The sequence below is a fragment of the Chrysemys picta genome, chromosome 9, assembly GCF_011386835.1.
Source record: "Chrysemys picta bellii isolate R12L10 chromosome 9, ASM1138683v2, whole genome shotgun sequence".
Lineage (NCBI taxonomy): Eukaryota > Metazoa > Chordata > Testudines > Emydidae > Chrysemys > Chrysemys picta.
Window position 1 is genome coordinate 33532968 of NC_088799.1, and position 23960 is coordinate 33556927.

Here is a 23960-nt window from a genome sequence, read left to right on the forward strand (position 1 = left end):
TGAACTTCAGAATTGTGCAAGATAAGAAATCAGGTACTCAAATATAATAGACTTGGAACCTGGGATAGCTGCTGGTATCACATGGCGAATAAAAACAGCTTTAAGATTTTTGGAATGTTGGGGTAAAAATCCAAACTGGTTAGCTTGAATTTAGAGGGTGCAGCAATAAAGGCTGCTTGTTTGTCATGCAATCCAAACTTCGATAAAATACTTTCGGGTATTGTGGACTGCATCAACTGCAGTTTTGAGCTAGCTGTTTTGATCTCAGGTTATCCAGAAGTAAAATTTTACTGTGTTTAAGAGATTCAAACTTTAAAAGTCCCATTAAGATGGTGACAGCTGCGAGCTGTTGATCACTTTGAGGCAAGTTAGTTATTTTAAAGGTATCCCACCATGTAAGCCAGAGTATTTGAAGTACATAAGTCTCATTTAGCTGTAACCAGAAAGTTATGCTGGAACATGCAGAAATGAGTAAGTCCTGGTCCTTATGTCAAACTTATCATTGGGGATGGAAAATGTGAGGGGGAGGGTGAAGCATTTTAAGTCTGTAGGCAAAGCTGTAGAATAATCAGATTTATATACTTGAACCTGCCATTGTACATACAAATGCCAGATTAGCTTCTGTAGCTTGGCCAATTGTCTCGTGATATCAATATTTGACTCCCCACAGTGGCCCATTGTGGCGGATACTGATAGTCCATCTGTTAGTCAATTTCACACAGGTATTGAGGAGGACAGAGTGCCCTTTGTCAAAGATTGCAGCTAAAATTACACTTAAACACCATCAAATCTGCAACAAATGACCATATGTATTTCAACAAAGCTTTTAACCACCAGGCCCTTGTTTTACCATGAGTTGCTTTTAGTCAGAGACTTATTCTCATTCTCCTGCAACATTGTAGTGGGCTCAGCAAAATCCACCCCTGATTTCACACAGATAACAAGCGAATGATGCAAATATAGATGCTGTTTAGCCTTTTCGGGCTATTCTCTACCAGAATCTAGGGGACTAGTAACCTTTCTAGACGTACTGTTAAAGGACATGCCCCAGTCTTTCTTGGTAAAGTCCTTCTGTACAAGCTTGATGGGGTCATTCTGCTTGTACTTAAGATAGGGCAAGCGATCCTAAATGTCGGTCCATCTTAAGTTTCCTTTTACACTAATTTTCTTAGTTAAACTGTGTTGGAAGAGAACACCTCTAAATGACTTAATTTCTCATTGTGTTCCTTAGCAGGCCTGTATCCTCAACATTACATTAAAACCTGCCATTACAGACATGTCTGCAACTATTGCTAATCTGAAGTTCTATATCTGGAATTTAAGCTTCCAAGCAAGTAACTAGGGAAATGTCAAAAGTTGTTCAGAAATTGTGATGAAATTTCAAGTGTGGCTTTTTTGTAGCTACACAATGTCTAATCTACTTTTTAAAGTGCTTTAGGTGGAAAGAAAAGAACTAAGCTTGTTAAATTGGATTTGATAACTTTATTGATCGGCAGCCATTTTTCTAACACTTCAGGAAAAACTCTGAAGTGTGATACTACTCAGAAAAATTATGAATTTGGCATTATGTTCAGTGTTTTTGTGAATTCAGACAAACACCTTGACCCCATTACAACTACCCGTGCAACAAACTACTCTTGCCTTTGAAAGTATGAATTTCTGACTCATACCCTTTCCCGTTTTAAAAAAGAACTTGAAACAATCAGCAAAACCAGTTGAACTTTTTTCTTAAAGTGGCGTAATCTAATACATAAGGATGCTGTCATGGATGCTCTGGAACAGCTTTGAATCAAACCCTGGCAGGGCCCTCTTCTGTATGACAACCCCTCACAGCGCACTTATACTAGGCTAAGCGGCCTTGGCTTCAGTGTCTCCTGGGACCAAACTCTGAGCTGTCAGCATGTTCCATGCCATGAGCTCCCTGCAGTGAGACCACCTGAATAGGACACCTTACACTCCTCCTCCTCCCCGCACAAAGGGGAGTCATGCACTCCCAACTTCCTCAGTCAGCAGTGACTCTCAGCCCGCGTTGTAAAACAAAAGGGTGTATTTTCTGAACACAGTGTAGAAAAATTTGTTGTTAGCACAGAAACCAGAAAATTATAGCTAAGTCTATCTTGGTCAGACCCAGAGCCCTGGTTCTCTGCCAGAGAGTCCCAAAACTGGAGAGAGCTGCCTGCTTCCGGCAATCCACCGTATAACATACCCACTTGCTCCTCCCCTGTCCTTTTGTTGTCTTTCTCTAGCAAAGCAGGTCACCTGGCCTCCACCTCAACTTCTTATTTGCCAACTTGTTGCAGCTGGCTGGCTTCTTGCATAGGGTGGGCCCCCTGGTCATCAGTTGCTAAGTCAGAGGTGGGCAAACTATGGCCCAGGGGCCACATCTGGCCCTCCAGACATTTTAATCCATCCCTCAAGCTCCCGTTGGGAAGTGGGGTCTGAGGCTTGCCCCGCTCTGGTGCTCCAGCTGGGGAGCGGGATTGGGCTCTTGCCCCACTCCACACAGCTCCTGGAAGCAGCGGCATGTCCCCCCTCCACTTCCTATGTGTAGGGGCAGCCAGGGGGCTCCGCATGCTGCCCCCACCCCAAGCTCTGTCCCTGTACCTCCCATTGGCTGGGAACCACAGCCAATGGGAGCTGCGGAGGCGTGCCTGCAGACAGGGCAGCAGGCAGATCCGCCTGGCTGCGCCGCCGCATAGGAGCCAGAGGCAGGATATGCTGCTGTTTCTGGAAGCTGCTTGAGGTAAGCACTGCCCAGAGTTTGACCTCCCCGGCCCCTTTCCATGCCCCAGCCCTGATCCCCCTCCTGGCCTCCAAACCCCTTGGTCCCTGCCCAGAGCAATCCCAGCCGCACTGGAGAGCCAGCACCCCCAGCCGGAGCCCTCCCGCACCCCAACCCCCAATTTTGTGAGCGTTCATGGCCCGCCATACAATTTCCATACCCAGATGTGACCCTCAGGCCAAAAACTTTGCCACCCAGTGCTAAGTTATGAAGTGTCCAGCCACTGTCTGGACCCAGGCAGCCAGGTGACATTCACACTTGGTCATCTGAGTCTCTACAAATATTAAACCATCTTTCCATCTACCTAGGTAAACATGCAGCACTCAGTACTCATGCAAAAATATGAAAATTCCCACTTAGTCACAGATGCGCACTCAATTGTCTGAACTTAAATGCTAGTGGTGGTCAGTTATTCAGCATCAGTTTCGAAATATGATCAAGATTCAAGTTTTCACTTGTTCTATGTATAGTATTCTTCATTATATGTGTAAATGTGGATACCAAGAACATAAAATGGATGCAATTGCATTCTTGTCCCCTTTGGGGAAAAAAGCTGAAGAATGTTCAGAGGAATAGCTATGAATGTCAACTTTCCTTTATAATACTCCATACTGGTTCTTGTTTTTGAGTGGTCTTTTGTTAGGTAAGAAACTTATGTCCATTTAATTGGTAATACCTGGAACTTTACACCATTATACTTGCCTTTCTAGTCGGCGAGGCTCTGGCCTGGGCAAAAGAGGAGCAGCTGAAGCTCGCCGACAGGAAAAAATGGCTGATCCTGATAACAACCAGGATGGAGTTAATTCTTCAGCTGCCCGTACAGATGAGGCTCCACAAGGAGCAGCAGGTAAGAAGAAACACAAACTTTACGACACATGTTGTCTGGTGCTCTGAAAAACATTGATGTAAACCTTAGAGTATCGGGCTTCGTTATTTATTTATTTATTTATTTTCAAATAAATTAGGGGGAAAAGGCATAAATGAATTCTTAATGTCATTTCTTGATGCTGACTGAGCAAGGGATTACTACTCTCTTGAAACTCAAGTGTTTAATTATAGTTGTGTTCAGAGGCCTTTTGCTTATGTGACATAACTTTGAACTCTTCTCCAAACTACTGTACTAGTAATGTTACTGTTCGTTATCCACCATATAGAAACAAACATAAGTTTAGTGTGCTAGTTGACAAGCTGCTATCAGAATCTGTATGTAACCAGTCAATACTACGTAAGTCTGTCCTTTTTATAGTAAAGATCTTTTAGTTGTGATACTCAGTTGTGAAAGCATTTTTGTACTTTTTGATATTACCCTACATATTCTAGCTTTACAATGCTTGTAGAAAAATGTATTTTTCCTAATAGCCTTGGCTAGTATCTAAATTATTGGCCTTTCTGCACTGATTATGCGGCAGTAGGAAAAACTGTTCATGAAGTTAGTGATATCCTCACACTGAAGAGAACATTATTCCCCAAACAGTCTCTGAAATAATTGCAGAATAACTTACTGTTCCGTATAAGCAATCCAACCCTAATTCAGCACATCAGTTTATTTCAATTCTCCAATTATGTTGGCTTTTAGAAAAAAAGCTTTAAAATGTTCAGGCTTGAAAATAAGGCATTGATTTGCTTCAGTGCAGTGTAACAAGTTGGGAATTCAGTTTAAGTAATCCAGACTTTATCCAAAGTTATGCATGTATATCTGAAAGTTAAAATACCTGTTTCAGAAGTACAATTAAGTTTTCTGTGCAAGTTATGATGGAGAAACCCTAGAACTTGTATAGGTGTTGTCACCATTAATTTTTTGTAGAATATCGCTTAAATGAATCAAAGTTAAATACATAGTATCTTAGAAGCCTAGTCCAATTGCTTCTGAAGTCAGTAGGGGTTTAGTTTTAGTTATTGATTTAAATAGAAGCATTTTGAAATAAATCTCAGGTCAGTGTTACTCTAAAATATTTTCTTTCTTTAGCATCTAGTTCTGTTGCGGGGGCTGTAGGCATGACAACTTCTGGAGAAAGTGAGTCAGATGATTCTGAGATGGGAAGACTACAAGGTAAAAAGCTTTTACTAGGCTAATATGGTGGGTTGATACTGTATATACACCTCTACCCCGATATAACGCGACCCGATATAACACAAATTCGGATATAACACGGTAAAGCAGTGCTCCGGGGGGGGTGGGGCTGTGCACTCCAGCGGATCAAAGCAAGTTTGATATAACACAGTTTCACCTATAACACAGTAAGATTTTTTTTTTTTGGCTCCCGAGGACCTGGGGGTAGAGGTGTATGTACATGGTGTTATAAAAACATTATTCTGATAGTTTTCTCTCTGCTGATACCCATTCAAAAAACCTACTAACTATTTCATCTCCTCCCCTTCCCCTCCTGCTGGTGACCATGCTGCTTTGCCTACTGTAATTACTCATAATGTAGTGGGAAAAATTGTGTTACAGTAGACACTCAAGAATTTGGCAGTACTAGAGCAGGCTGAACTTTGAGTGTCTTAACTCATGTAGTACTACATGAGTTCTTTTTGCACTGGTTACTGATTTCCCAACCCAATAAACATACTCCACTTGTCTAAACACTTTTTCGATGAAACAGAACACTTAATATGGAATACAGTTCATAAGCTTGTTTATTGCTCAAATCTGAAAAGATGCCAATAATAGCTTTAGTTTATAAAACACAAGTACAAGTTTAGTTAGGCCCACCGCTCTTTCTTGTATCTGCTCTTAGATAATGATGGTGTTATTTGCTTCTTCAACACCCACCTGTATTCCCAGGTTTTGACCAAATAAAATCCAGTTGAGCTAAAAATTATGCTTGCTTGATGCATGGGCTGCACAGAAATGCATGTCCTTTCAGAAACTGACAACTTGGGCAAAATTCTGCATTTAACTTGCCTGTCTTCTGTAAACACTTCAACAATCTTCTACTACTTTGGTGCAAGGAATTGTGGTGATCGTTTCCTCTGTAAAAATAGATTTGGGGCAAAAATCTGGTTCTTTTATTCTTAAATGCTGGAAGAGCGGGGGAAAAGAGCAATGGTTTGCTTGCTAACAGTTCGTGCAGCGTTAGGCAAATTGAGTCAAATAATATTGATTGTTAATCGCTAACCACCCATTTGTAGCATTGATCAGCAATGTTCAGATTTGCTGCAGTGAAAATGAGAAGCACCCCCACACACACACATTTGAAGTCAACTCTCCAGACAAGAAAAACAGGATGACTTAATATAAAATTGTTAACAGATGTTCTGCCGCTTCCAGAAGTTTTTAGACTCTAGCAAGCCAGCTCCCCTAACAGTTCACAACTCCATTTGCCATGCTTTTCTCTCCAGTCAATATCATCTATTCTACTTCTCCTGTACAGCTGTACAACTCTCTTGTTCTGCCCAATTTGCCATTCCATTTTAGTTTGTCTGAATGAAAACTATTGTAAAAAACAGTTAGAGCCTACTATTTCTAGTATCAAAAAAATATAAATGTTTATGTTCATGTAAATACTTCAGAGAAACTGACACTCCAAAATTCCTCCTGGCTCTATAAAAAAACAAAACAAAAAGACTGTCTTTTCACAGCCTTGATTCACATTTGACTTAAAGCCACACTTGAGTAAAGGGTAACCTTTGGAGGACAAGGAGTTCACTTGCCTTTATTGGTGTTAAGAGAAATCCATGTAGTGTCATCTTCTCTTTTTCTGTATTAAATCTTCAAAACTCTGTAACTTTATAAGTTCATGAGACTTAGTTACATGGAAACTTTTTATGAAAATATCCTGTGTTTGCTTTTAGCTCTGTTAGAGGCGAGGGGTCTTCCTCCTCACCTATTTGGCCCTCTTGGTCCTCGGATGTCACAGCTTTTCCACAGGACAATTGGAAGTGGAGCTAGTAAGTAAACTATATCTTTTCTGACTTAATTCTGTCAGCAGCTTACAGACTGGTTAAACTTGGCTACTAGTAAATCTAATGTTGTCTATGTAAGGATTTAAATACAACTAATTTTTACGATTAAATCTAGTGGATAGTGTAAGGAACTCCAGCACACTAAAACTTAAGTTTCTTCCCTCCCTTCCTCCATAGTTGTGGAACATTGGCTACAAGCATTTAACTTTTTTTTTCTTCTTTTTAAGAAGTGAAGTTTGGCTTAACTTCCTTTTTTTAAAAGTACCATCTTGTTTTTCAGGATTTAGTTTGGTTTATATATACTTCTTTAACAAGAAGAAACTATTAATTGAATTGAAACAAGGATTATTTTTATTTTTATGATTTTTTGAAAAGCCATACTCAAGACTAGGCTTTGAAAACTGTTTTGATCATGGCATCCCTAATGCACAATGGTCAGATGGGCTTGAAATCATTTTAGAGGGATAATTGTTTGTTTGAGCACCTCTTTGAAACACAGGTCAGTGCTGTCAGCAGGGACTACTAAGGACCAAATCCTACCCTCTTCTTACCTCCTCTTCAGCATACCTACAATGCAGCAGGCTGGGATGCTTACCTAGCAGTCAAAAGAACTAGGAGGAGGCCCAGTTACCAGGCCTGCCAGCACATCACACCAACAAGGGGATGTCGTCTGCCATCTAGTTCTTATGCTGTAGTGTAATGTTCGCTATCACAGTAGTTGTGCTGCTTACTTCCTAAAGAAGAAGTGATATTTACCACCCACCACCGTAGCCATCCTGTCTTATGCTAGGTAGATTGTTTTGGTAATTTTAGCACAGTTGCTCCCATATGCTCACTTCAGCTGCATGGCAAGGGAAGCTAAGAGCAGAATTTGACTCTTAAAAAAATAAAAATAATAATAATAAAAATAATAATAATAATAATAATAAATCTGTGAAATCACAGAACACCCAGAAAGCAAACTTTCTGTTTGGTAAGATAAGTGATCAGAGCTTTTAATTACCCTAAATATTTACAAGTTATAACAGGTAACTGTTTTCCTAGGTTCTAAAGCCCAACAGCTTCTTCAGGGGCTCCAAGCCACTGATGAAAGTCAGCAGCTACAGGCGGTAATTGAGATGTGTCAGTTGTTGGTCATGGGGAATGAAGAAACATTAGGTGGATTTCCAGTCAAGAGTGTTGTACCAGCTTTGGTAAGGATCACATTTGTTTATATATTTCTATGTGAAACATAGTATTTAAATAATACAGCAAAAGGATTCAACAGTAAAGTAGAAGTACTCTTGAAACTTCTAAATTTAAGAGGTATTTGGTAGCCTCTGGCTCATGATATCAACAAAATATTTTCACTTTCAACAACTTCCTCTAATCAGACGGTAGTTTAGTTAACAAACTATTAAACCCCTCTCTTCAATTTTAGGTCCCATGGCTTCCACACTTCAATGCTAAATAATAAAAGGAAAAAAATCGTATAGGTTAATCCTGTACTCCTACAGATTTCTTTTGTAGCTGTGAGGCTCCTAATTGGAGTGTGAGCTGGCTGGAGAGAGAGAGGGCATTGTGCCCTTAAAGCAGGGTTGGATGAGGGGCAATGACTTTATGTAGCCAGTGTGGTGAGTACCCTTTCTAGACTGGCTCATGGGAGTATTTGATACATAGACACTTCGTAAAATTCCATGTCTGGGTTGCACTGCAGAGGACTAGGAAGATACCTTGAATATAGAGGGGAAGTACACCCCACCCCCAATACCCAGTCATAAATGCATACACTTTGACAGGCCACTACAGCAGTCTTCCTGGGTTCTAACATGTAGCCAGGTACACACAGACATGTCTGTGTAAATGGATAGCTTTCCATCTACATATTAGTACCTAGGAAGACTGCTGTGGTGTTCTATCAAGGTATGTGTATGTATATGGGGTTTGCTTACCCTTTTTCATCTGGGTTGTGGCTGTGCCTCCCTCCCCACACAACATGTGACTCAAAAGCAAAATATCTCCTTTTGTGGTTTACTATTCTAATGCTTGTCGTACACACTTTGACTTCCATAGATTCCTCACTCGTCTGCTAATACATCTTCCTACCATGTATGAATGGTAACAGTCCTTCCATCCCTCAGTTGCAGGGGTTCTCTACAGCCCTTTGACTAGGATCTGTGAACAGTCCTTCCAGAAGTCCTTGATAGTTTCTTGCAATCTTGGACCTTCTTACATAGGCCCACTCAAGTCTCTCTTGCTCTCCTGGAAGAAGCCTAGTGGCCACAACTGTTCTCCTTTAGGGCTCCCAGTAGAACACTCCATGCTGTCTTCCAAATCTACAGTAGCCATGCCTATAAGCTATAAAATCCAAGCACTCAGTGTATCAGCAGGTGATCCTTGTGGACTTCAAGTCCTATATTCCCTGGCATTAAATGGACTGTGGACCCATAACAGGTGTTAAGCTGCACCATGCTCTGTTATAGCATGACTGCCATCTGTTATGATAGCATGTGGGAATTCCAGTAAAACTGAGTCTTATTGCACTAGGCATTGTATAGACAAGTAACAAAGGCTATCCTTGCCCTAGAGAACTTTACAGTCTGGGTATCAAGACAGGCTGCAACAAGTGGACACATGAGTGGAAGTTGGATTGAGATGGATACGGTACCAATAAAATTACTTTAGAATGAAAGTAGAAGTCTCAGCTGCCTGTTCTCGTAACCAAAGCAAGAGAGGAGTGACTTGTGAGCAGTATGAGAAGAGGCAGAGTTCACAGAACTTTAAAAGTGGATAAGTTGGTAGCTTTATGAATTTTGATGGCATCTTTCCTGTGCATGTGGGTGACATGGGAGAAAACAGAAGTGCTTGAGGAAGAACTTTCTGTTGTAAACTTCTATTTCAGGTGTTTATCAGACTTAGTCACTCCCGAAATCATCTATTTTTTTAAAGACACAGTCCAGAAGCAATGTGTGTACAGAAACCTTAATCATGAAGATAAAAGGGCTGTGCATGCGTGTGTGTGCACGCACAGAACAAAAATTGGTATTTTTAAAAACTATGAACATTCTTTATATTGACTACATTGCATGGTCAGTGAGCTTTGTACATTTGCGTGAGTGGGGGGACAAGGACAGGACATCTAGAGCCAATAACCTGTAATGTGTAATAGCAATTAATAACAGCTTCATCCATATGAGCAGAAATATCTTTACTGTGTATTTTAAAGTTCTTTAGCATTCTCTGCTGTAGAAAGTGTATTTCTCCATTTAAATTGGGTTTTGGACTCCTGTAACAATTTTCATTAAACGCTATAGTAGCTGTTGTGACAGCTTCAAAAAGATCCAGTGTGTCTAGTCAAACTAAACTGAAATGATAACAGGTTTTCAAATACTTGTAGAATGTAAGAAACAATATCCTTTTGGTAACTTGTACCAAATTAGTAAATGAGTAATCAGTTCTGATTTTTTTTCTTTATAGATAACATTGCTGCAGATGGAGCACAACTTTGATATTGTGAGTGACATGAGATATGAGCTATTTTTTTTTCTTGAAAACTTAAGTTTTTTCCGTCATCTAATATTTTTTTCTTTTTTTAATAGATGAACCATGCTTGTCGAGCCTTAACCTACATGATGGAAGCACTTCCCAGATCATCTGCTGTAGTGGTAGATGCAATTCCTGTCTTTTTGGAAAAGGTAGCAATAGTCATGTCCCTAAATAATTGAAATTAATACACAAAACTTAAGGACAAGTGCTTACCTCTGAGTAATCCCCATAACTCTCCACCCCAAAAAGTGCATTCTTCTTCTTCTAACACCATAATTAATCTAAAATGCATCAGAAGAAAGAAACTAGCCTTAAATGTTGTAAATCAGTACCTGGTTTAGGGGAAACTCAAATTATATTTCCAACTGACACTGCAAGGAAATCTCAATATATTCTTTTGAATTCTGATTAACTCAGTTCACCATCACCTCCTTTTATGCTTGGACATGAGCAAGCAGGTGTACAGTAAGATATCTTCTAGAGAGCTCCTTGATTTACAGGTCTGTCTTGTAGGTTTGCTGACTAATGGAAAAGGGTGGTGGCTCAGTCTTGGTTTTGGGGATTCAGAAAGACTTAGTTTTTTGGGCTACATTCCAGACTGCTGGTGGCTTTTGTTTTTTGGGTGTGGCTAGAAGTTTGGATGGCTTCATTTCAAACACATGCAAGCAACTTAAGAACATAAGAAAGGCCGTACCGGGTCAGACCAAAGGTCCATCTAGCCCAGTATCCTGTCTACTGACAGTGGCCAATGCCAGGTGCCCCAGAGGGAGTGAACCTAACAGGCAATGATCAAGTGATCTCTCTCCTGCCATCCATCTCCACCTTCTGACAGAGGCTAGGGACACCATTCCTTACCCGTCCTGGCTAATAGCCATTAATGGACTTAACCACCATGAATTTATCCAGTTCTCTTTTAAACTCTGTTATAGTCCTAGCCTTCACAACCTCCTCAGGTAAGGAGTTCCACAAGTTGACTGTGCGCTGCGTGAAGAAGAGCTTCCTTTTATTTGTTTTAAACCTGCTGCCTATTAATTTCGTTTGACCCCTAGTTCTTGTATTATGGGAGTAAGTAAATAACTTTTCCTTATCCACTTTCTCCACATCACTCAACTTGCTGGTAATTGGTCACCTGCTGTGCTCCTAGCAAAAGGCATGCAGAGAGGGAAGTTAAGTTGTACTTGAGAAGCCTACAGTAAATTACTCCTGGGGAAATTCTGCAGGACTGCTTGCCCACAGAACGAACCTCCCCCCCCTTCCCCTCCTGCAGAATGCCTGTGCTTCCCTGCAAAGGGAAGCTGGGGGGGGAGGGGAGTGGGGAGAGGGAGAATGGGACTATGGGTGCAATTTTGGGGGGGATATCTCCCCAAACAGAGGCAAGGCATGGAGGGCACATGGGGTTACTTGCCACTGCCCCCCTCTCATTTCTGCAAGCGCAGAACTGCCCAGCTGAAGGAGGCTGCATCTCAGCTCCACTGACTGCAGCTGCCTCCTGGATCCTAGTGCCAGTTGTGCTCCCCTTACTTTTCTCTGTGCAACAGTGAGTGCCCGTGGTGGGGCTGGATAAGAGGGGGAGGAGGCAGTGGAATGTGGGAGTGAGGGGAGGGGGATAGGGGATGAGGTGGGGAAGAAAAGGGGGATAGGGTAATTGGGGGGAGGGGGGACATGTGGCATCCCCTCAGCTGCAGCTGGGGCTTCCCTGTTAAGCAGGCCTGACAAGCCCGACTCCTGCCCCACTGAGCTCCAACCAGTGGCACCTGGACACCCCCTCCCTCCCACCAGGCTCCCATCTCCCCAGCACCCAGAACCCCCCTCCCGCTGAGCCCTGCGCATCCGGACACCCCCACCCCACCGAGCCCCGGCCCCCCTGCCCATGAGCCCCAACCAACTTCACCTGGATCCCCTGTAGAGTCCAATTGCCCCTGCATCTGGAATCCCACAATGAGCCCTTGTGCATCCAGATCTCCCACTGAGCCACCCGCACCCAGATTGCCCCACACAGAAACTTCTCACGCCACACTTGGATACCCCCCACACTAAACCGCTCCACACTTGGATCCTGCTGGGCTGAGCCTACCCACCCCCACCTGGTGTGCCTGGCCAGGGGTGCTGGAACAATTTTTATAGTAGGGGTGCTGAGAGCCATCAAAACAAATTGTAAACCCTGTATATAATGGAAACACTATAATGTATAATGCAGCACCCCCTGCACCTATGCGCCTGGGGCAGAGGGACAGGACCCCAGTGTGTTTCGGGGCAGGCCCAGCCCTTGACCTGTGTCAGGGTTGGGTGCAGCCTCACTGGCGAGTCCCTGTACTGGGGGATGTGGGGGCTTTGGCGTGATCTCCTACCTCAGTGAAACCAGTGCCCTGTGCTCCCCACTGCCATGCTGGCGCCACGTTTATTTATTGATGAATAAATTTTGCAGAATTTTAAAAATATTTTGGCCCCTCCCCCCCCCTTTTTTTCTCTCAGGAGTAGTAAATATTTGCTAAAGTGGATTTTGGGTTGCAGCTTGTTTGTGTCATGATGACTTTGCACACTTGTGATTCTGTAGCATGCAAATTTTAGGTGAAACAATACCCTTTGTTTGTTATAATTAATGACCATGATTGCTCAATCTATCAGTCCTCATATAGATTGTGCCAATCACAATATGTCTTCCATTCTTCTCTTATCCTGGCCTTCCTTCTCCATGTGCGGCCATACCTTTTTTCACAATAAACTTTTCCCATGATAAACTTTTGGAGGTCGGCTGAGTGGTTATTTCAGTTTCCGTAGATACCACTCGGCAATTGCTGCAGTCCATCAATTGTCAGTGAGCCTAGCTATATCCCCGGTCCATCGCATTTTACTGTACCTGCTTTCAACAACAATGTCCTGCACTCCAATCTGCTGTCTGATCACTTCATTGGGTACTCAGTCGCGGATTGAAATTTCCAGAATTCTTCTTTCCATCGTCCTCTCCATGACAGACAGTTGTTGCTCCTCTGTCTTTGTCTGCACCCATGTTTCGTTCTCATACAACATTGCTGGCAGTACTGTTGAGTTGAAGAGGTTGGCGTGTGTTGCCTTGTTGGTTTTTCCGTGGAGGATATCCTTGATAGAATTGAATGCGTGCGCCAACCAGCTTTCTTTGTTCACGAGAGTTCACCTCCCTGATTGTGACACATGTTAATTTCTTGGCTCAACTAAGCATATACACCTCTAGCCCGATATAACGCAACCCGATATAACGCGAATTCGCATATAACGCGGTAAAGCAGCGCTCCGGAGGGGGCAGGGCTTCACACTCTGGCGGATCAAAGCAAGTTTGATATAACGTGGTTTCACCTATAATGCAGTAAGATTTTGGCTCCTGAGGACAGTGTTATATCTGGGTAGAGGTGTAGTTAAAATTCTTCTATTTATTCCCCTTGACTATTATTTGGCCTTTTGGCAAGGCATAAGACTGCATAAATTTCGTTTGAGTGGTTCACTTTCAGTCCAAATTGGCTGCATTTTGTGTTGAGTTCTCGCAGCATTTTCTGTAGTTGGATAGTGTTTTCGGCAATCAACATGAGATCATCTGTAGCGCAGTCAGTTTTCTTCTTTTAGTAGTTTGATGTAGTTGTGTCAATGCCTTGCTCTGCAAGAGCTTTCAGCATGGCACTGATCTCTAGGCTATCAAACGCTTTTTCTTAGTCGATGAGGGCAATGCATAAAGGGAACTTGTATTCTCTTGAGCGCTCCAATTGCTGGTTTATAGTGAAGATATGGTCTGTTCTGCTGAAATTCCTCCGAAAACCTGCCTGCTCTTTTAGCTGCTGTCTGTCCAGACTCTGTGAGAGTCACTTTTTGTTGTTGTTTTGGTGAACAGTTTGTAGACATGAGAGCAGGCATATTGGACAATAGTTCTTTAGATCTTCACGATTGCCCTTCTTGTACAGCAAAATGTGTTGGACTCCTTCCAACCAGATGGTATCTTCTGTATTTCCAAGTAATGGCTAAACCTCTGAGCAAGGGTTTCCTGGAGGTCTTGGCCTCCAGCTCTGATCATTTCGGTTGTCAGTCAGTTTTTTCTGGAGCTTTTCCTTCCTTCATTTGGTAAACTGCATGTCAAACTTTGCTGACTAGGACCCAGTGTGTTCCAAGACCAACACTTCAACAGACTAACGAGCGTGTACTCCTGGTTAAAATTAATACCTAGAGGAAATCCGGTTGCAAGGCAGATGTGTGAGGGTATGCATTTAAGTGTTAGGTTGTTGTTTGTGGATTCCTTAACAACAGTTGTTGTTTCATTACAACATCCAACATTTTCTCCAGTTCCCAAAAGCTTTTAAAGCAGGTTTGCCATAGCACAGGTTTTAGAGCCCATTTGCTTTAGGAAAGCCCCTAAAATCAAACCCGAGTTTCTGAAGTCTATTTGGGGGAATAAAGTATTATGAAGCTAGTTGTGATTTGAGTTTTGTTTCTCTAATTCAATGCGGAAATGTAAATATATCTTCAAACGCTAAATATGTACTGTATTACCTACAATTTGTACTACAAAGAAACACTTCAGTTACATTAGAAGTACTTTTTTATTTTATTTATTTTGGTTAAGATAATGAAATTTCTGAAAGAATCCAATGTGTAAGGTAGTGTTAACTCAAACTCAGCTTTTATCTTACTTTGCAGTAGAAAGTCATTAAACCTACTACTTTCATAAAATAGAAAATTTAACTTAATAGGGTGGGAAATATTAATAATGTAGATTGGAATTTTTATTCTTGTCAAGTCAGTTTCTAGAGGCTGATATTCGTAACTGATAACTCATTTAATTACTTTCTTTTGTTCTAGCTGCAAGTTATTCAGTGTATTGATGTGGCAGAGCAGGCACTGACTGCCCTGGAGATGTTATCACGCAGACATAGTAAAGCTATTCTGCAGGCAGTAAGTATTTTTCCCTAATAGAAAGAAAAAGGATACTTGCTTGAAGTTTGTTTCCTCTTTTGATGGCTCCTAGACCACAAACTGAGTGGTGCACAAGTTCTTCCCAAAGAGTAATTTAAAGCCCAGAAATTTCTGTCACTGTATTGCCACTGACAGAGAATACTTCTCTTTAACAGCTTTCTGTATTATAGGGTGGGTTGGCAGACTGTCTGCTGTATCTGGAGTTCTTCAGCATAAATGCCCAGAGGAATGCACTAGCTATTGCTGCCAACTGCTGCCAGAGCATCACACCTGATGAGTTTCACTTTGTTGCAGATTCTCTGCCACTGCTTACACAAAGGCTAACCCATCAGGTAAGAAGACATTATAAAACATTGACTAGTCATTTTGACATGCTATGGAGGCATGAAGCTGCCTGTAGCTCTCTTAGTCTAAATTTTATACTTGTAATGTTTTGGGGCTCTTTCATCATGTTGGCAAAGAACAAGAAGGAACTGACAAAATGCTACTTAAAATGACAAGAAGGGTGGAAGCAGGAAAACAAAACAAAACCCTAGAAGATTTTTAGACCGATATATTGCAAACTCTTATGGCTAGGCAGTTATGTAAACTGCCAGCAGAATCAATACAATATTAGTATTTAAATATGACCTATTGTCTCAAATCAGGCTTAATATATCCTGTCAATGGAGATGAGGAAAACTTGTTTAGGCAGTCATCCATTGCAGACAGGCACTTTCAGACAACAACATTTCTGAAGTTGCTACTTGATACTTTTTCCAATCACATAGGAAGTAGGATCCTTAAAGGAAATATGAAGCTGCACAATGGATAATTTGTTTTGTGAGCAGTGGACTTAATTTTAAAAGTTAGTTTCCTCAGAATTTCTGCGATCCAGGGTAAAAATTGGTGAATAGCTTTTACAAAGCTACATATTCAGATTAATACATACCTTATCCAGCTATAAATATGGTTTTCAGAAGCTTTTGTTTTTGAATGATTGCCCAATCAAATTTCATTTTTGATGTGCATGCCCATAAAATCAGATTCTTTTGAACAGCAGTGTCTCTTGGCCTGCCCCCTGAGTGCCCTATCTCTTCCCCCCCCTCCCCCCCACACACACACTTTTAGGACATTTTAATTAAGATTTTCTTTGCCAGATAGTTTTAGAAGTTTCAGGAGAGAGTAGTGATGTTTCTCCTCTACAAGGATCTCTCCCTTGTCTTAGTTTATTCTCCCTTGTTTCAGGTATTTTTGATGGTGGTAAATGTATCAAGCGCTGACTTCCAAGTGGGACTTCCTGTTAAATTTTGGCCAAGAAAAGTCCACCTTGACAGGTTGTAGCTCATTCCACTAGGGTTCAGGCAGCCTCTGTGGTCTGCTTGGGTAACCTCCCCATATCAGAACACCAGTGTGGCGCTTGAGCCACTGATTGACAGGTGTAAGCTTCTGGGTTGCATCTTAGTTTTGGTAGGCTTCGGCTTATCCATGTTCTAGCTCCAGGGCAACTGCTTGTTAATCACCAAGTGTATAATCTGTGTTGATAATCACCTGAAGAGAGAACAGTCTACAGTTGACAGAAACTAAGGTTCTTTCAGATGTTGCATCCACACAGATTCCATGATCCACTGTCCATCCCTGCACATAGGAGTCCTGCTTCAATGGGATTTTTATAATCTAAGGAACTTGGTGTAGGTTGTGGCCACTCTGCCCTTTAAGCCCTCTTGCTACAGGGAGCAAGAGGCTGCTCAGGGCACAGGCATGGCCCCAGCAGATAGTGCTGTTCAAAAGAATCTGATCTTGTGCTCACGGGGCACACATGCCCCATAAGTGGAATCTGTGTATAAAAACATCTTGAACCAGAGTTTTGCTGTAAGTTAAGTAACATTCTTTTCAGTTGCTCTGACCATGATCTCTCTAGGTTTGGCAGCATGTTACTTCTACTGATTACTTTCTTAATGAGGCGGATCAGTGTGAGTTAAGACTTTTTTTTTTTTAAGGTGACACTAAGTTTTATAGCGTTGAGGGTTATAAGTGTGTATGATGTGTGAATATACTCAGTACTAAAACTTTATTGGGGTAATGGAATAATGTATGTATTGGCAAGAGGCATCTATAATTGGCAAAACCAATAACTTATATCGTAATGTGCATACTAATGTTAAATTAAAATTACTAATTTTGTATAAGCTGTAAGTATACACCAGGTTATTTTTTAAGGTAGAAAAACTGGGGATGAGTTGCATGTAGGTGAGTGAGCAAACATGACTACTCACACAAAAAACAGAAGTTTGATTTGGCATAATTTCAGCAATTTGGCAGAAGGCGATTGGAGAAGCTATATGTAGGAGCAACTTTGAAGCAAAATTACAGAAAGACTAGGAAACGGTTAAAGATTTTGGGAGAAGTGACTTTTTTTTTTTCTCCTGGGAAGCAGGATTGACCTCACGCTGTGAGACTTCAGTCTTTTGTGGTATCTGTATATCCTTGTTTAAATTTTTTAACTTTAGCATTAAGGCTGTTCTAGGTTGTCCACTTTTGAGAAATTGTGTGAATATATTAAACTCGTATTTTGCAATCTAAAATGGAGTAACATTCTTGGGTTCAATTAATAGACTTACAGGGTGAGCCATACCAAGAAATCTGTTCGGGGAAGGTGTTCTTGGCATAAAGAATTTGAGGGTTAGTTTATCACTTCTAGATTGGAAGCTACTACAAGTAGGGTTTCAGTGATGGGTTTTCCTGGAGGAAGGGGACTTCGTGCAGAATTGTATCTAATACAGGCTCTAGAATATCTTTCAATATGTTTTTTGTGTGGTTTTTGTTTGTTGTTTTTAATAGGACAAAAAGTCAGTAGAAAGCACTTGTCTCTGTTTTGCACGGCTAGTGGACAACTTCCAACATGAGGAGGTAAGTAGTTTCTCTTTTGTGCTTTTTTAAAAAATGTTTTTAATCAGAATAGAATTTTCTAAATTCTCTGCTTTTCCTTTTTTTTTTATTTTTTCCTTTAAGAATTTGCTTCAGCAGGTTGCCTCTAAGGATTTGCTCACAAATATTCAGCAACTCTTGGTAGTGACTCCTCCCATCCTGAGCTCAGGAATGTTCATCATGGTGGTGCGCATGTTTTCCTTAATGTGCTCCAATTGTCCTACGCTAGCAGTTCAACTTATGAAGCAAAGTAAGTGCATGTGTTCTTCCTGTACTTCCACTTTATTTTATTTTATTTTATTTATTTATTTATTTATTTATTTTGGCATGGTACTTTTATTAGAATGGGAAGCATAATGTCCATAAATGTTACTGACTTTATTAAACACTCCATAATCTATAATATACCACACTTGCTTATAGAAATATGTGGAATAAGGAAAAAGCAATAGTGACACAATATTTTGACTGGGATACAAAGTTTGGTTCACAGTTTAATTAAATAAAATAATTTAATTATTTTTATCTTCAACTTTCAACTGTCACTGGAGGTTTAAACTAGTTTTGAGTCAATACTAGTTACTTAAACTAATTCCATCACAACGTTACTACAAATAATTGTTCCAACTACGTTTATTGGGTGGGAAAGTTTGCATTAAATAAGCACTGTTCTTAAGAAATACTGTGAAAGAACATCAGTGTCATTGTGCTGTTGTCTGCAGTTCTGGCTTAGAACATTCTTTCCCCCTGTGCTGATTGGCTTTTATTCCAACTTCCCCCTCCCCTTTCTAACCTCAGCCTCAGTACTCTGCATGCTCCCCTCCTTCCTTCTCTATCCCTATCCTCATCTCCTCCTTATCAGTCTTCCCTCTCTTACATTCTTTCTGTTTAACTAAACCCCCTGTAAAAAAAAAAATTCTTTTTAAAGGCACTTGCGAACCATCACTGTATGTTCTATCCCTTTCCCTACCCTTTGTCTTCTATTTGGACTGTAAACTCTTTAGGGCGGGGACTGTCTATTCTGTACAGTGTCTGTCACATCAGGGCACTATCCTCTGACCCCGGGACAATACTGTACTATAAAACAATTGTTTTAAAGATATTGCAGAAACACTTCACTTCCTTCTTTGTGGAGCTTCAAATGGGAGTTGTCAAGAACAAATTGATCTTGTTCCACGAAGCCCTCAAGAACTTTATGAGCTTACTTCTCTTATATGGTAAGTCTTCTACACAATCTTATGTTTTAAGTTTGGTTGACATACTAATTTCATGATTACTGAAATGAATGCTAATAGTTTTCAAACTACTAATGCTGGTACATAAAAGAATTAGTGTTACCAAAAGTTGATCTGATGTTCTTTTCAGTGAACTGATGCCTTGCCTGCCTAAAGAAGGAATCTTTGCTGTTGATACTATGCTAAAGAAAGGAAATGCACAAAACACAGATGGGGCAATTTGGCAGTGGCGAGATGACCGGGGTCTCTGGCATCCCTACAACAGGATTGATAGCCGGATAATTGAGGTAGTATTTCAAGCATACGTTTTAAGTATAGCCGTTGGTGTACGGGTTTGAATGCTGCTTCGCTTCTCCGTCGTTGTAAAACTGTACACTGGCTAATATAAGTGCTAACCTTATCACAGTTTCATACTTGAAATGTGAAACTATGCTTGATTATGCAGTATTTCTGTATTCCTTCAAAACTGGGTGAATTATTAAACATCTAGTCAGCTACTTGTATAATGCGTTTATCAGAACCTTGCACTTTTGCACCTCTGATTTTAAGAGCTCTCACTCTGGGAATATCTCTTAATTTTGCTGTTCACAGAACAGTCGGAGTACTCTGAATTTTCACTTCAGCAGGACCTAAAGGCCTCAACTGAGACCCTTATTTTGTACTGAGAGCTATTTAGTAACCAAGGGTGGTGCAGACAGTGCCTTTTAGGATTTTGAGGTGAGGCATCCAAGCTCTTAACTTTCATTTGCCTTGGGATATGAATCCTGAGGTTGGATACAAATTTTATCCAGAATGCACAAGGACATGATCAAATCATTGGAGAGTCTCAAAAGGTATCTCATCCCAACTGCTAACTACTGTTTATAGGAGTCATAGTTCCTTTATGGAGCAAGACCAAGTAGGATGATTAAACTCTCATTTTTAAATGGAAAAGTGCCTTTATGTCAAGGACAGTTTTCTGAAAGTTTTCTAACATGCTAATATATCCGTCAGACAGAATTTCTAAGCAAGCTATCATTCAGCACACTGTAAAATGGGACATAGCATTCTGTTTTGTTTCCCATCCCTTGTGGGACATAAGGTTATTTATAAAATGACCTCTTACCTGTCAGTATTTCAATTTTTAAATTGCTTCATTTTGTGTTTGTTCATTCTCAGGCAGCTCATCAGGTTGGGGAGGATGAGATAAGTCTGTCTACCCTGGGGCGTGTTTATACTATTGACTTCAATTCTATGCAGCAAATCAATGAAGACACTGGAACAGCACGTGCCATTCAGAGGAAACCTAACCCGTTGGCCAATAGTAATACCAGTAAGTACTGCTTTTGAGTGTCTTGCATCTCTGGCTGTCTTATTTATACTATATTGCTCAATGTGCTATCTGTTTCTCAGCTAATCAGAATTGTATGTTTTTGAATTTGGGACTTCAAACTTTATTTTGATTACTTGAGTCAAGGCTACATTTAAGCCAGAGGTGAATTATTGACTAAAATGTCTTAATAAATCACAATATTAATTCCATGAACTAGAGGTAGTTCCAGAAATTTTTATCAGCTGCTGTGTGTAAGTTGGCAAACTTGAGGTTGGAATAGATTATTCTCCCCTGCCGTTTTCTGAAGTGTATATACCATTTTCTTAGTGTGGGTAGTCTTAGATGAGGATAGTAAACTTTCTTTAAACCTCTAAATTCTGAAGACTTGCTTTACGTTACTCCTTTACTTCAAAAACTTATTGTAAGAAATATTGATATAAACTCCCAACTGTATATTTCAAGAGTAGAATACTATGATGGATACCTTCTTATAAATGTGTTAGATCCACCAGAAGTGTCATGTATCTGTTAAAACAACTTTATTCTTTTGTCTTGAATTTAAATAGAGATTAAACTTGCCACTTCAGTTTTAAAAAGAAGAGGCAAATGCCAGAGTGAAAGTGAAGTGAACTGCACAGTGACTCAGGTGTCCTCTCTGTGTTCTTTTCTAGGTGGACATTCAGAATTAAAGAAGGATGATGCTCGAGCACAGCTAATGAAAGAGGACCCAGAATTGGCTAAATCCTTTATTAAAACATTGTTTGGTGTTCTTTATGAAGTGTACAGCTCTTCCGCTGGACCTGCTGTTAGACACAAGTGCCTTAGAGCAATTCTTAGGATAATTTATTTTGCTGATGCTGAACTTCTGAAGGATGTACTGAAAAATCATGCCGTTTCGAGGTGGGTTTCTTTGTGCTTGTGAACGAACCTTTTTAAAAAAGCGCTTGGGCATTAACCTTATTTCTCAAAAGTACTGAGATGAGAACAAAGCTGTTCACATTGACCTGTAGGTGTTCAGCACTTCTGAAAATCAAACGGTGTCTAAATATGCTTTTAGGAGCCCAACTGTAAGCATTTTTTTAAACATCTTAACCAAAGAATCACTATGGATAGATGCTAGTTACACTGACTATAATAGTCAAATAGTGATGTCAAGCATTTCCTTAGTTTCTAAAACTAAAATATTGAGCCAACTTACCTACAAATTTAGGGACAGATTAACTCTAGTATTCTGATGGTGCAGACTGTAAAAGAGGACCCGTATAGCAGAAGATGTATAAGCTGAGTTGGTGGTAGCACAAAGCAGCCCCAACTTGGTACCCTAGGAATGGATTTAGGGACCAGAGCAGCCTAATATGTGAGGAGGCAATGCACTGAATTAACAGCTCTTCATGGAAATTAAACTTCTTCAGGGACCACTTCCTGCCTGTGGGATGAATCTTTTCTAATTCCCACCACCGCCAACATGTGTGCATGTGTGCACATGCCTGACCAAGCATAGAGATATAGCTGGTTAAGGGAACTGTAAGTTACGCCACCCTTGCCATCAGCTTTTTTAATATTTGTATGTAAAAATAAAAGATGTGATACAGGGATTTGCATTTGACTTTGCTACTCTCTATATTTTAAGAGGATCTAACTTAATAAATAAGGTTTATTTTAAAAAGCTTTGAGAAATCAAACTTTTTAAAGCAGACATTTTCTGTTTTAGTCATATTGCCTCCATGCTGTCAAGTCAAGACCTTAAGATAGTAGTTGGAGCCCTTCAGATGGCAGAGATCTTAATGCAAAAATTACCTGACATTTTTAGTGTTTACTTCAGAAGAGAAGGTAAATGTACTTTTTTTTTTCATTATTTACTCTTAATCTGAGGTAATAAGCAAAATTCTAATGTATGTTTCTTAGACATGAATTGAGAGCTTATGCTATTAAACTGTGTAAATTAGACCTCTACCATGTTCAAGAAATGGAGAAAGAAGAAGAACAGGAGTACTTGTGGCACAAGTACTCCTGTTCTTCTTTTTGCGGATACAGACTAACACGGCTGCTACTCTGAAACCTGTCAAGAAATGGAGGTTACTATAAAAATAATACAAGGGGAAATCCATGCAAATATTTCCTTAGCCATATGACTGGGGAAGAAGGTAATCAACCTTTTCTTGGCATTAAATGCTTGTTTTTCTGAAAGTTTTTCAGATTAGTTTTAGCAGACTTATTTTTAGACTTTAAGAATACTTGTTGAAATTACATTGACATATACCAAGTAATCATATTTTTTAAAAGTCTGGATTTCCTGCCAATCTACTGATATTCTCTGCCATTCCTATGACAATTTGACACTGGTTTTCTTTTTGGATATCCTGACTAGTACAATAACCATATACTTTCTATGAAGTTTAAGGGATACTTTCAAAATACTGTTAAATACAATTAGGGGAGGGGGGGTACGTATCGATATTTGCAAGAGTTGCATGTCTAAAAATTAGCATAAACACTTTGTTTTTAACTTTGGAAAGGGGTGATGCACCAAGTGAAAAATCTAGCAGAATCTGAGGCTTTGCTGACGAGCCCACCAAAAGCATGCACTAATGGATCAGGAACGCTGGGTACCACTACAACAATAAGCACTGGGACAGCCACCTCTGCTGGTAATGCAACTGCAGATTTGGGGTCTCCCAGCTTACAACACAGCCGGGAAGACTCTCTGGATCTGAGTCCGCAGGGGTAAGTGTTCAATTTGTGTGTGTTTGAAGAAGGGCCTGATTCTGAGAGTCAGCAATGACCCATAACTCTGACTGCAATGGCAGTTGTGTTGCTCAGAATCATTAAAGATCAGGCTGAAAGCTATTAATATTTTATGAATGCCAAAGGCAAGAACACTACACTGCTTTATGGCTGTAGTCTGTAGTTAAATAAATATCACACTGATCAGTAACACAATCAAGATTTTAAATCTTAAATTTATTTTTGTTCACATAACACACAATTTGTCATGATTAGATAATCAAGATCTCCAATTACCTGTGTATAGACAAAAGTAATATTTACTCAAGTTTCCTGTATTATTGTACCAACACTTTGAAAATCCTGGAAAAAATTGTTTGACTTTGGCTGCTGCAGCAACAATGCACTTCAATTTAGTGTATTGCATTAAGGAAGTAAAATTTCATAATGTTCAAGTTGTCATTTGTCAATTTTCTTTTAAGTGTATTAAATGTGATTAGCTACCTGATAATCTTGTTGTAAAGAGATGCAACACACCCTAGCATTGCATAGTTTAAGAGACAGAAGATGCTGAAAGCATGAGGGCTACTGTTCCATTTTGAGGGCAGTGTTGACCAGCTCTAAAGGAATGGTTGGT

General features: G+C 40.3%; 1 protein-coding gene across 16 annotated transcripts in view; it reads left to right on the forward strand.

Moving 5' to 3' along the window:
• Window positions 1–23960, forward strand: part of TRIP12 (thyroid hormone receptor interactor 12) — a 166769-nt gene that overhangs the window by 88814 nt on the left and 53995 nt on the right. For 11 of the 16 annotated variants that reach the window (XR_010590363.1, XR_010590364.1, XM_065556938.1 and 8 more), the window contains 16 exons: window positions 3493–3629; window positions 4749–4832; window positions 6578–6673; window positions 7733–7881; window positions 10145–10180; window positions 10267–10362; window positions 15032–15124; window positions 15316–15477; window positions 17966–18034; window positions 18137–18302; window positions 19152–19269; window positions 19418–19574; window positions 20446–20599; window positions 21271–21499; window positions 22311–22429; window positions 23116–23323. Coding sequence is in view for 14 of the 16 variants with exons in the window: in XM_065556938.1 (XP_065413010.1) it covers window positions 3493–3629; window positions 4749–4832; window positions 6578–6673; window positions 7733–7881; window positions 10145–10180; window positions 10267–10362; window positions 15032–15124; window positions 15316–15477; window positions 17966–18034; window positions 18137–18302; window positions 19152–19269; window positions 19418–19574; window positions 20446–20599; window positions 21271–21499; window positions 22311–22429; window positions 23116–23323 (2073 nt within the window). In the remaining 2 variants the exon portion in view is untranslated. The remainder of the gene's footprint in view (window positions 1–3492; window positions 3630–4748; window positions 4833–6577; window positions 6674–7732; window positions 7882–10144; window positions 10181–10266; window positions 10363–15031; window positions 15125–15315; window positions 15478–17965; window positions 18035–18136; window positions 18303–19151; window positions 19270–19417; window positions 19575–20445; window positions 20600–21270; window positions 21500–22310; window positions 22430–23115; window positions 23324–23960) is intronic. The other 5 variants (XM_065556944.1, XM_042853626.2, XM_065556940.1 and 2 more) reach the window with 1 other exon arrangement.